At 46.3% G+C, this 12514-nt stretch overlaps 1 protein-coding gene across 1 annotated transcript in view; it reads left to right on the forward strand.

Annotated features, from left to right (window-relative positions):
• Nucleotides 1-12514, forward strand: part of ATRN (attractin) — a 172996-nt gene that overhangs the window by 129509 nt on the left and 30973 nt on the right. The window contains exon 26 of the mRNA XM_062619979.1: nucleotides 11470-11548. Within this exon, the coding sequence (XP_062475963.1) occupies nucleotides 11470-11548 (79 nt within the window). The remainder of the gene's footprint in view (nucleotides 1-11469; nucleotides 11549-12514) is intronic.

Raw genomic sequence — 12514 nt, forward strand, 5'->3', positions numbered from 1 at the left:
GTTGCACAGAACCACATCCAGCCTGGCCTTGGATACCTCCAGGGATGCCGTATCTACAACCTCTCTGGGCAGCCTGTTCCATGTTTTACCATGATGGACACAAAAAGAGAGTTTGTTCTGGAAAGTGGATGTTTAGAATGACTTTCTGTTGGCATGTTCAAGGGTCTTGCTTCATTTTGCCATTCTGCAGGTAGTTCAGGGGATTTTTTTCTGTGCTGGTGATGCTGTGGCACATTGCATCTTCTAGAGGCCACATCCTCCGTTGTAACCCCATCCTAAATGTGCTCTTCCACCATGCTGCTGGAAGAAACAGCTGTGCCTTGAGCTGTGGGAAACCAGGTAGCAAAACATGGGGGTTAGGTTTTCAGTGTCACTGCTGACGATTGAGGTCAAGTCAGTCCTTCCAATGGGCACTGCAAACCAAGCTGGATTGCCAGACTCCAGCACTGCTGAGTTTATGGGGTATCTCAGGCATTGGCTGGACGTGGTGAGGCACCTAATGTGATGGAGAAGCCAGAAACCTGACTATGCATTAAAGAACGTCAGTGTGGGGCAGGATGAAACGGGTCTGCTGGGTTTGATTTCCATTTCATGAAGAGCCAGACGACTGTGGGTTAGAGGTGGGGTGTTCCTTACGTTTGGAGGTGCTGTTATACTTGTGGAGCTCCTTCTGGAGTCAGTGTTCAGTACAAAGCTGGGCATGTGGCTGTGTGTTACCAGTACTTACGTTGCATCCCGTTAGTGTTTTATTTCAAGCTGTGAAAATGTCAGTGGATAAAGGTTGGGTAGAACGGTGCAGTTATGGGGTCATTAATACTGCACTGTAATTGGAGCTGCAGGAGCAATGATGTTCTTAACGTTTGCAGAGCTGGATGAATTGCGGGCGAGCTGGGTTTTTCTGTTTCCTCCTCTTTGCTTTTCATAACATAGCTCTTTACTTTACAGATGTCCTGGGTTAACAGATATTCCTAGAATCCCAGGTTGGAAGGAACCTCAAGTGTTATCTGATCCAACCTTTCCAGGCAAAGCATCACCTAGACCAGATGTTCCAGGACCCTGTCCAGCCCAATCTTAACAGTGTCCAACACTGGGGAATCACCATGTCCCTGGGGAGAATATTCCAATGGTTGCTCCCACTGGCAAATATTTTCCTCTTGGGTCCAGTTGGAATCTCCCCAGCAGTAACTTGTGTCCATCACCCCTTGTCTTTCCATGGGACTCCTTGTCCAAAGGGAGTCTCCGTCTTCTTTGAGCCACCCTTTAAATACTGGAACATGGTGACAAGGTCTCCCCTGAGCCTTCTCTTCTCCAGGATGAACAGTCCCAGCTCTCTCAACCTTTCCTCAAAAGGCTTCCCAGCCTTTGGATCATCTCTGTGTCATTTTTCTGGGGATGAGTTTTGTGTTGTTTTTCAGCAGATAATTTGAGCTATTTTGACCATCTCTAGTAAGTATGTGTGCTTCCTTATCTTCAAAAAATCCATGTCTGCCACCACACCTATCTATAAGAAAGATGGCAAGAGACTTTTTAGTAGGGCCTGTAGCAGTAGGCCAAGGGGAATGGCTTTAACCTGCCCGAGGGGAGACTGAGATGAGCTCTTAGGCAGAAGCTCTTCCCTGGGAGGGTGCTGAGGCGCTGGCACAGGGTGCCCAGAGAAGCTGTGGCTGCCCCATCCCTGGCAGTGTTCAAGGGCAGGTTGGACACAGGGGCTTGGAGCAAGCTGCTCCAGTGGAAGGGGTCCCTGCCCGTGGCAGGGGTTGGAACTGGATGAACTTTAAGGTCCCTTCCAATGCAAACCAGTTGGAATCTGATTCTTTTCTAGAATCTTATCCTAAGCTTTGTTAACTGATTTACTGCAGAGTTCTGATGTCTTCTGCTGCACTTCTGTGCCCTCATATGCATAGTTTTACCCCATTTCTCAACTGTTGTATGTCTTGTTTTTCATATCTCCTCTTCAGGCATCCTTCTAAGGGTGCTCATCGCTGGCTTTCTCTAGTTTCATCTTAGTCTCACAATGATGGTTAGAGAAATGGGCCTGTTTCCTGAATGGAACAAAAGTTGCCAGTTTTGTGTTTTCATCACATCAAACATCTTGTGTCTCTCCTAAGGTCCGAATATCGAACAGTGTAATTTTAGTTTGGTGCAAACACTTGGCCTAGTTCCTCACATGACTTATGAGAGAGCAGTATTGGTCTCTGTGCAAGTCAGGCAGATGGTTTAATGTGCTGGATATTGTTTTTCCTGGCTGTAAGCGTTTACCCGGTGTTTTCAATAAGTGGGAATGACCTGTGTCAATAATTCAGATCTAAAGTTGTGCTGCAGGTATGTTATTCACTCTTTTTTGCTTATTAAGTATTTTCTTTGCTGCAGCACAAATGGCGTTAGTGCATAATGTCTAAAGTACAGTCTGAAGCCCTTTTGGAGGAAAAGGAAGAGCTTGGGAGTATCTTCACATTATATCTAACAAGAAAGAAGTTTAACGGTGCAGCATCTCTCCTGTGTTCCATGTTGTCTTCATCACGCTCTACTTTGTCCTCCACAGTGATCACCTGCAGGCCAGAGCGCTGAGGCCGTTTGGTCTCTCCTCCATTCCTTAGTCCCACTGTTGTCTGCACTTATTTATGCTTTTGGACTTGGAAGTCTCCTGTGACAACATCGTGGTTTAGGGGGTGATAAAACCGCTTTGGGTTTTTAAACCTTTGTTTGGTGGGGTTTAGTTTAGAGCTTTGACATTCTTTATTTAGGTTTCTCTGTGTTGCATGGAAGCTGTTCTCATCAGTGCAGCTGATAGACACCAAAGGGCAGTTTGGTACCCAGACATAGTGTTCACATCGCTTTACACTGATTTTAATTCATGTTGGTGTTTCTGATGAGTTACGTTGTCAAGGTGAGCAGGTTAGTGGAGAGACTACAGAAGAGGAGAACTGAGAATGGAAGGAATCACCATGGCCAACACCATGCTTGGTCCCCAGTCCTACTCATAGCTACAGCCTGCTCAGACTTCCATGCCTTTGGAGGAGCTTGTTTTCCTGCCTGAAAATAGTATAGGGGAAGCAGAGGTCAAAATAACACTGATTTCCATTCCAGTTTCATCATGTGTCCCATGATTTTTGGTGTGTTTGCTTAAAGCTCCATCTTCTAGACCTGCAGGATGACTTCTTCCCTTTATCTGATGTTGTGCCCAAGAAGGACGTGCAAATCTGAACCCGTAAAAGCAAACCAAAGCCAAGTTAAAACACCCTACCAAACAAAGCAAACCCAGACAAATATACTAATACCTGCTTTCCCAAAAGACCTCTGGTTAGACTGATGTGTTTATGGAAGCTGCCACTGTTTTACACAGTGTCAGATGGTTTGTGCTAGCCAAGAAGTAGCTTCTTAAAACAGACACAATGAAAAATAGCATCCCCTGCTATAAATAAGGTGGGTTGTGGCTTGTTAAACCTTGGTGCCGTCTTCAGCAGCAGGATAAGGTCAGATGTGTAAATCAGTTCTGTTGGTTTGCTGTTGGCTGCAGATACCTGTTTGGTAAAGGCAAACCATGCGTGCTCCTCCTGCCTTATGTACAGACACCAGTTATTTTGAGCTTTAATGCATCAAGTACTTAAAAATGTGTCCTGTAGCTCTCCAGCAGATTAAAATTTACTTCAAAATAGCCATTCAATAGCTCCCAATTCATCAAAATAATTTGGGATGTGTTTCTAGTAATCATTGCAGTGCTCTCTGAAATTATTAAGTAACCTCTATATGTTAAAGCGTATTAGTACTGCTGCTGCTGTGTATTTTGGCATTTAAACCTGCCATTTTTTGCTAGCAATTTGGATGTTGATAAACACTGTAGGAGAGGTTAATAATTGGGCCCTAATACGCCAGATGGATTTCCTTCTCTCCTCCTGAGAATGCATCATCACAAAGCGCTGAGGAAGAAATGGAAAGCAGTTGTGTGAAGAGCTCTAAGGATACCTGGAGTGGAGAAAATATCTTCCCTGCTATGAAGAAGAGCTTTGAGTCTAGAGCAAAACCAGACAGGGTGGTGAAGTTCAGTGTTTTGGCCGAGGTGGGAATACCCTCTGGTATAAAGAGAGCTGAAGGTCTATCAACTAGGCGCGATTAATGGACGTGTTGAGGCCAGCTGAGGGGAGATAACTTATGAGCATGCAGCTTGTTGACTGGACTTAATTATTTCTTAGATTATTTAAGAATTCCTTAGGCTATTTATCAAATAGAATAGGGTCCATAAAATGTAAATGGAACTTCTCCCTATCTTGTAGTATTTATGCTGCATGAGCATAAATGCTATATAGACCAATGAAAGTTATTTTTTTACCCAAAGGATGAGTAAGGGGATGAAGAGCTCTCCAGGGGTGTTAGATGGCTGCAGGCAGCTCTTTTTCTTTCCAATTGGTTTCACTGAATCATAGAATTGCAGAATGGCTTGGGTTGGAAGGGACCTTAAGATCATCAGGCCAGGTTGCTCCAAGCTATGTCCAACCTGGCCTTGAGCACTTCCAGGGATGGGGCAGCCACAGCTTCTCTGGGCAACCCATTCCAGTGCCTCATCACCCTCACAGGGAAGAACTTCTTCCTTATATCTAACCTGTATCTCCCCTCTTTCAGTTTTGACTCATCACCCCTTGTCCTGTCACTACAGTCCCTGATGAAGGGTTCCTCCCCAGCATCCTTGTAGCCCCCTTCAAATACTGGAAGGTTGCTCTGAGGTCTCCACGCAGCCTTCTCTTAAGGCTGAGTTTTCTGGTTTCCTCTCTTTCTGTTGTAAAAATTGCACTGCTCTCGAATGGGACTCATCACTGACCGTAGGAACATGGGCATACAACAGCTGATAGTTAAGGCACAGCTACTGGATGTGCTATTTTACCCATACGTGCTTGCAGGAATGTACTGGGATGTTACAATCCCAAGACCATTTCCATCTCCTTTACCTTCTTTTCAGAGAGACGTGTTGAGGAGAAGCAATGTTTGAGATAGAGGAAGGTGCAGAAAGAGGACTTGAACCAGCAGGGATGAAGGAGGCTCTTGGTAGGCTGTTATTTTTGGAGGAGCAAGGAACAGAAGGAGAAGGTAAAGCAAGTCCTGCAGTGAAGGTTTCTTTGTAAAGCCATTTGGAAACGGGTGCATATTCATAGCTGGCACAGAGATTGCTGAGGCAGTTAAGGACAGAGCATGGTGTTTGACCAGAGCTCTGCCAGCTGTAGGCTTTCACTCCACATCGTTTTCCAAGGCAGCTCTCATTGCATGCAGCAGTTTCTTTCCACTGGCTCCATATTCACAAGTTGCTTTCCAAGAGAAAGTATGGGGAAAAATAAGCTTCTTTAAAGCTGCTGATGTGAGGACAACTCTTCATACCTTATTTCAGGAGAGTTTAGGCTGAGTAAACCCAGCACATTCATCTTGACTTCACTCTACCCCCAGGGCTCCTCCAGTAGGTGATGGACTGAAGCCCAGCAAGCGGGTGCTGCATTTTATTCCTCCCTTTGCTGCCAAGGGGATGTAGTGCAGGGGGGAAATGTATTTCCTTAGAGATTTTATGGCTTTTGTGGGTATTTGCTGCCTCCTTGTGACAGTACAAAGATGCATGGTGCTGTTCCTCTGAAATACAGGGTCCTGTGGTTTAGGAGGAGTTTTTATTAGTCCCTAATTGTTAATTCCTGACTGTGCTTTCTTCAGGAAGTTTTGGCTGTGGTGCCAGAAGTGAGGCAGGAAAGAGAAACCTGTGAGGTTCTGGCGTGTACAATCTCATGCAATGTTGCATTTTGGAAAGGGGATTTAATATAAGGATATATAATAATATTTATATTAAAGATATATGTAAGATATATTTAATATAAAGATAAAGGTGATGCTCTTAGTTTCACTCCAGCTGTCTTCTCCAGGGGACTAAGTGTAAATGAGTATTTAGGGAGGCACCATACTCAAACCATAGAATCCCAGACTGGGTTGGAAGGGACCTTAAAGCTCCTCCAGCTCCAACCCCTGCCACGGGCAGGGACCCCTTCCACTAGAGCAGCTTGCTCCAAGCCCCTGTGTCCAACCTGGCCTTGAACACTGCCAGGGATGGGGCAGCCTCAGCTTCTCTGGGCACCCTGTGCCAGCGCCTCAGCACCCTCCCAGGGATGGACACCTCACTGAGGTCACATTTGTCCTAAAAAGGAGCCATCCTGATAGGGATTCAGCATGTTTTGACATGTATCCGCAGTTTGGTGTGTATGTTGGTGGTGCTATCTGATAGATAAATATGAATGGAGCACGTATGTCCTATAAGGGTAATCTACACAAAGGTGGAGATCTCAGTGACAGGATGTAACAGCACGGGTTCATCTGTGTGCTTGACCACCTGAGAAGCTCCTCCTGAAGGCAAATCGCTGTAAGATGGGTCTTTATAACAGAGGTGCTGGTGATTGTTGAAGCATCTCTCCATCTCTTTGGACTTCCATCTCCTTTCCCCAAATATGGGATATTGAGGAGGTAGCCTTGGATAAGCCATGGCAGTAGCTGCTGCCCATAAGCTGCATATGAAATGCTTTATCCTGAGATAGATGCTCTCACTGGAGTCACGAGGTGAACATGGTGGCCTTGTAGGCATTGAGCTTTGGCAGCCTGTCCTGGGGACTCCTGCTCATGTTTTGTATGTATGAGGAGCCAGGAATGCTTTTCCGTGATGCTTTGAAGATCTTGATTTGTTTCCACCCTCCATTTGTGTAATGATGTTAAAATGATACCGAAACCAAAGCAGACCGAAGAGTTACCTTATGATCTTAGCTCTGTTGGTTTTGCATGGAGACATCTTGGACTTTTGCTTTTCAGGGAGCACTGTCCTCTTTTGGCCTCAGAGATAGATCAAGCACTGCACTTTAGGTTTCTTGGATCAAAAGGGAGCTTAAAACAAGAGGAAAAAACCTTACAAAAGGCATTGGGCAAGCGTGGTGGCATTCTTGCCATGGGGAGCTGACAGAGTCCTAAGACAAATGTGGGCACTCAGAATTTTGCTGCTCCATCATTCACTCGTGCCTGCTCATTGTGACCTAAGTGAGAACCCATCTAGTCCAGACGTGACCTTGTCCAGGAGAGATGCTGTTCCCAGGTGGTACAGTCTGCTATCCTACTTAATGCAGCAGTAGAGAGCTTTGGGAAAGCTGAATGTGTGAACAGGTATGGCCAGGATGGATGGGACATTCAGCAGCCTGGTCTACTGGAAGGTGTCCCTGCCTGTGACAGGGGTTGGAACTGGTGAGCTTTAAGGTCTCTTCCAACCCAAACCAGTCTAGGATTCTCTGAAGTCCTTAATCATCAATAACGCATGCTAGCTTCTTTACCAAAATAGCAATTAAAGATTTAATGTATATGCTTTATTATTTAAGGGTGGCACCTTTCCCAGTGTGATGCACTCTGTAGAGAGGTGTGCTGCCAGCTGGGGGTCATATGAGGGGTGTCACCACCAGACCAAACCTCATACATTATCCACTGCTGTTGTTTCATGTGGGCACCAGTGTCATAGCCAGGAGCAGTCTGAGGAGTATCAAGCAGCATTACAGAGCCCTGGGAGTTGGTGGTTGAGGGACTCTGGAGTGCAGGTAGTTTTCTCATCAGGCCTTCCTGTCCAAAGGGCCAGTTGAATCTGGTGAATCAATAAAGGGTTACAGGACTTGTGTCACAGCCAAGGGTTTCACTACTTAGATCATGGAACTGTCTTTAAGGAACCTGGCCTGATGGGGTCCATCTGTCAGAGAAGAGGAAGAGCATCTTCAGTTACAGGCTTGCCATCCTGATGAGGAGGGCTTTGTATTAAAAGTTGCAGGGAGGGGAGCCTCAATCCATCTCGTTCCCATGAGTTTGATGCCATTGCCAGCAAGAGATGCCTAAAGCCTGGGAAGACATCACAGGTCAGCAGGAGAGCACCTGAAGAGCAGCACAAAGGAATTCCAGCCCCTCCAGCCAGACAGCTGGCTTCACTGGGGCCCAACTTAAATGCCTCTGTGCAAATATATGTAGAGTGGGTAATAAATAAGAGGAGGTAGAGATCATAAAATCATAGAATGATTTGGGTCGGAAAGAACCTTAAAGCTCATCCAGTTCTCACCCTCCTACCATGGGCACAAACACCTTCACCTAGACCAGGTTGCTCAAGACCCTGTCCAGCCTGGCCTTGCGCACTGTGTGCATGCCTGCAGGGCTGGGTTCTTCCTGGCATCACAGAGATGTGGTGGGATGGCTCCTGTGGTTGGAGCGTTGAAATGGAAGGATGCAGGCTCTTCAGGGAGGACCAGGCTGAAGAGACAAGGAGGAGGTGTCACCCTCTGTGTCAATGACCAGCTGCAGTGCATGGGGATGGATGAGGAGCCAACTGAGAATCAGGATTAAAGGGAGGGCAGGGGACATTATAGTGAGGTCTGCTGCAGGCTTGCCTGACCAGGAAGACCAAGTGAATGAGGCTATAGGCAGGTAGGTGCAGTCTTGTGTTCACAAGCCCTGGTCCTTATGGGAGACTTCAGCTACCTTGAAGCATGCACCAATACATGAGCAATCCAAGAGGTTCCTAGAATGCACTGGTGGTAGCTTCCTTCTACAAGTGATAGAGGAGCCAAGGAGTGGAGGTGCTATGTGGACCTTGTTCTCAGCAGCAGGAAGGGACTGGTGAAGAATGTGAAGCTCAAGGGCAGCCTGGCCATCAGTGACCATGAAATGAGATGTTCAGGATACATGAAAAGGACATGGAACTGTTGGAACAAGTCCAGAGGAGGCCACGAGGATGGTCAGGGGCTGTATGAAGACAGGCTGAGAAAGTTGGGGCTGTTCAGCCTGGAGAAGAGAAGGCTGCGTGGAGACCTCAGAGCAGCTTCCAGTATCTGAAGGGGGCCTATAGGGATGCTGGAGAGGGACTCTTCATTAGGGACTGTAGTGACAGGACAAGGCGTAACGGGTTCAAACTTAAACAGGGGAAGTTTAGATTGGATCTAAGGAGGAAATTCTTTCCTGTGAGGGTGGTGAGGCACTGGAATGGGTTGCCCAGGGAGGTTGTGAATGCTCCATCCCTGGTGGTGTTCAAGGCCAGGTTGGACAGAGCCTTGGGTGCCATGGTTTAGTGTGAGGTGTCCCTGCCCATGGCAGGGGGTTGGAACTGGATGATCTTAAGGTCCTTTCCAACCCTAACTGTTCTATGATTCTATACTTAGGGCAGCGAGGAGGGTGCACATCAAGCTCGCTGCCCTGGACTTCAAGAGAGCAGATTTGGTCTGTTCTGTGATTCCAGGAAACAGGAAAATAAAAGCCACTAACAATACTTGTCTAAACTATTTTTTGCTTGCAGAAAAATGGCCTGGCTTTTACAGTGAAATAATGTCAGATTTTAATATGTCGAGAAAATGTGGGGGAAGTGATTGGAATACATATGTCTTGAAATGAGAAAGGCCCCCAAAAAATCTCACCATGATCCTGCTTAGATTCATAAAGAAGCAGGCACAGTAGGAGTCTTTCAAAGCTGTGCAGACGTTGTAATGCTGAAGTGACACAAGTGCCAATGTTTTAATCTCATCCACTGCATGATAGTAAAACATATTTCTGTGCATATCCAAGCCTGAGAACTGCAGTCATGTTCCCCTTGAGTGTTCAGTGCCCGATCACATGCAGCTTTTATAATATATAAGCTGTGGATAATGACATGTAGTGAGGAATGGGCTCTCCTCCTTTTGCATCTCAGGGCATGGTTCCTGCTGTCTGTCCTGTTTTTAATGATACGTGGTTCCAAGTCTTTGCCCTACTCACTGCTGCAGGATTTGCTGCTGTAGAGTAGGACTCCCAGTTGTTGAAGTAATGCTTGAAGGCCAAAATGTGCAGCCCTTGCAGGCAAACACCATGTTAGGAAGAGAGGGACCAGCAGGGAACTGATGGCATTGATCATTATAAGCTGGGTTTTTGGTCAGCAGTGCAGCAGTGGCTTCATGTCCAATGAGAAGCAGTCTTCCCATAACTGAAAGGGCTACAAGAAACCTGGAGAGGGGCTTGGGACAAGGGATGTAGGGCCAGGCCAAGGGGAATGGCTTGAACCTGCCCGAGGGGAGACTGAGATGAGCTCTTAGGCAGAAGCTCTTCCCTGAGAGGGTGCTGAGGCGCTGGCACAGGGTGCCCAGAGAAGCTGTGGCTGCCCCATCCCTGGCAGTGTTCAAGGCCAGGTTGGACCCAGGGGCTTGGAGCAAGCTGCTCTAGTGGAAGGGGTCCCTGACCGTGGCAGGGGTTGGAACTGGAGGAGCTTTAAGGTCCCTTCCAACCCAAAGCAGGCTGGGATTCTGTGGTCATTGTAGTCATGGATATTTGTATGAATAGGGTGGGAGAGCACAGTGGAAACCACGGTGTTGTTTGGAAATAGGAGCTTGGGGGACAGAGTTTTGGAAGCAGAGCTGAGTTTCTTGTCAAAGGCAGGGAGTGCTGAGTGGTCAGGATCTTCCCCTACAGGCTTTCCTTCACGGCTGTGGTCTCCATTGGAAGCCTTGGAATGGCGAGAACCAAGCCATGCCCAGAGGCAGGGAGAGGGGCACGCAGTAGCAGTCCCTGTTGTAGCATACAGAACCCAGCAGCCACTGTAAATAGTGCACCTTAGGACATGATTTATCTATTTTCATCTTCCTTTAAGCACTGTCTTTAAATATACCCTAGAGAGTGGGGAGGGAGGTTTGGAGACATTTTCTCTTACCCATCAATGTGATACTTGAGAAGAGAGGCTTTCCGTTGGGTCCAGATATCCAAAAGGAAAGATTTTGATCTTAGAAAGCTTGTGTGCCTTGAAGTTGCTCATTAAGCATTCAGCATGAGATCTGTCAATAGAGTCAGCAGCTATTCTTATTTATTATTGTTATTATTTTTACTGCTTTTAGTTAAATCTGCTTCTTTGTTAAATCTTTGCACTTTCCTTAGAAGTTGATGAATTTATTCCTCCTTTTCTTCTATTTAGATTTAAGGAAAGGAGTATAGCTGGGGAAAGCAAGAAATGCTTACAGCCTGCAACAGCCAGTTAAGAAGAACCCAGCTACCACACACTTTATCTTAGGGTAGAGAAGAATAAATAATCAATTTTCTCTGCTTCTGTCAAGGCTTTTCTTTTTGGGGTTATTCTCTCACTTTAAATGACGATAGGAAATCCTGGCTCTTTCAATTCGATTAAATCTTTCCGCCTTACTGGTCTGATTTCCTGGTGAAGACTGGTGGATGTCCTTACAAGCAGGTCAGATAGGTAACTTGGGAACCACAGTCTTCCCTGATAAAACAGATGCGCATCGGTCCTCACCCAGTGCCACAGGCACTGAAACGTGTAAGCCTCTCTGCTGTGTTATCTTCTTGCCAAGTACCTCTAAGCATTCTATGAACTTTTAGTGTGTTTCTTTGATTTCCTAGGGTTTTTCAGCTGCTGTCACGTTCTGAACAAAGCCAATAAGATATTCTCTCTCTCTTTTCCCTTTGCAGTTGTTTCCTGTCTTTGCTCCTGGTGGCAGCTGTGGTTTGGAAGATCAAGCAGAGTTGCTGGGCATCGCGGCGAAGAGAGGTTGCAATGACAAAACTGAATGCTGTCTTTTCAGTGACTTCTTTTATAGTTGTTCTCTGTTGCATTTATTCACATATGCATAGCATTAACCTTCAGTTAAGGATAAGCTCCACTAATCTATAAGTGCTTCTGTTTAGGGATTTATAATAGTGTACGTTCGATTGCAGTCTCAGTGACAAATGATGCTATTTTAGTATCCTGATGCTGCAGTTTCTGTGAAGCACAAAAAAAATAGGGGTGAGTGTCCTGAGTTCCAAGAGCTCAGCTTCTAGACTGAGGTGTTTTTGTAGCAGAAATATAACCCCACTATAATTTAGGAGATTCTTTACATCTGTGTCGAAAGAGGAGGTTTCTGTGCTGAGCCTCTGACCCACATTAGCCCCTGCTTCAATCTGTTTAAAGAGGCTGATCCCCCTTTTCAGATTAAAAGCCTATCTGAATGGTTTGGGTGGGTGGTTTGGGGTGGTTTTTACCTGTGGAGCATAGTAGCAGAACAGAAAGGTGGCAGAAGCCACACAGGACTTGGAAAGCTTTTATGTACTGCCTAAAAGGTGACTTCTAGTGTCAGAGATTTCTCCTCTTCATCCCATGCCAGTTTCCCAGCTCCTTCCTGTTTGCAGCAGGTAAAAAAATACGTGCTTTACACCCCACAGGTATGGTTCCTCCTTGTTTATCCCTGATGCATTTAGTGGGGGGTTTTCACTGCTCTTTTTTCCTGCTTATCAGTTGAAGCTAATTTCCTGTTAGACCTAAAGCACTCGGGCTGAGCAGGATAGGATGGCCAACATGTTGTTGCCGCATAGTATACAGAGTGTGTCCTTATCTCTCATATTTAAGTAAGAAACCCAGCCTGGTTTGTGTTGGAAGGGACCTTAAAGCTCCTCCAGCTCCAACCCCTGCCACGGGCAGGGACCCCTTCCACTAGAGCAGCTTGCTCCAAGCCCCTGTGCCCACCCTGGCCTTGAA

This window comes from Pezoporus occidentalis, unplaced genomic scaffold, assembly GCF_034315485.1.
Source record: "Pezoporus occidentalis ecotype Australia unplaced genomic scaffold, CSIRO_AGI_Poc_V1 ctg217, whole genome shotgun sequence".
Lineage (NCBI taxonomy): Eukaryota > Metazoa > Chordata > Aves > Psittaciformes > Psittacidae > Pezoporus > Pezoporus occidentalis.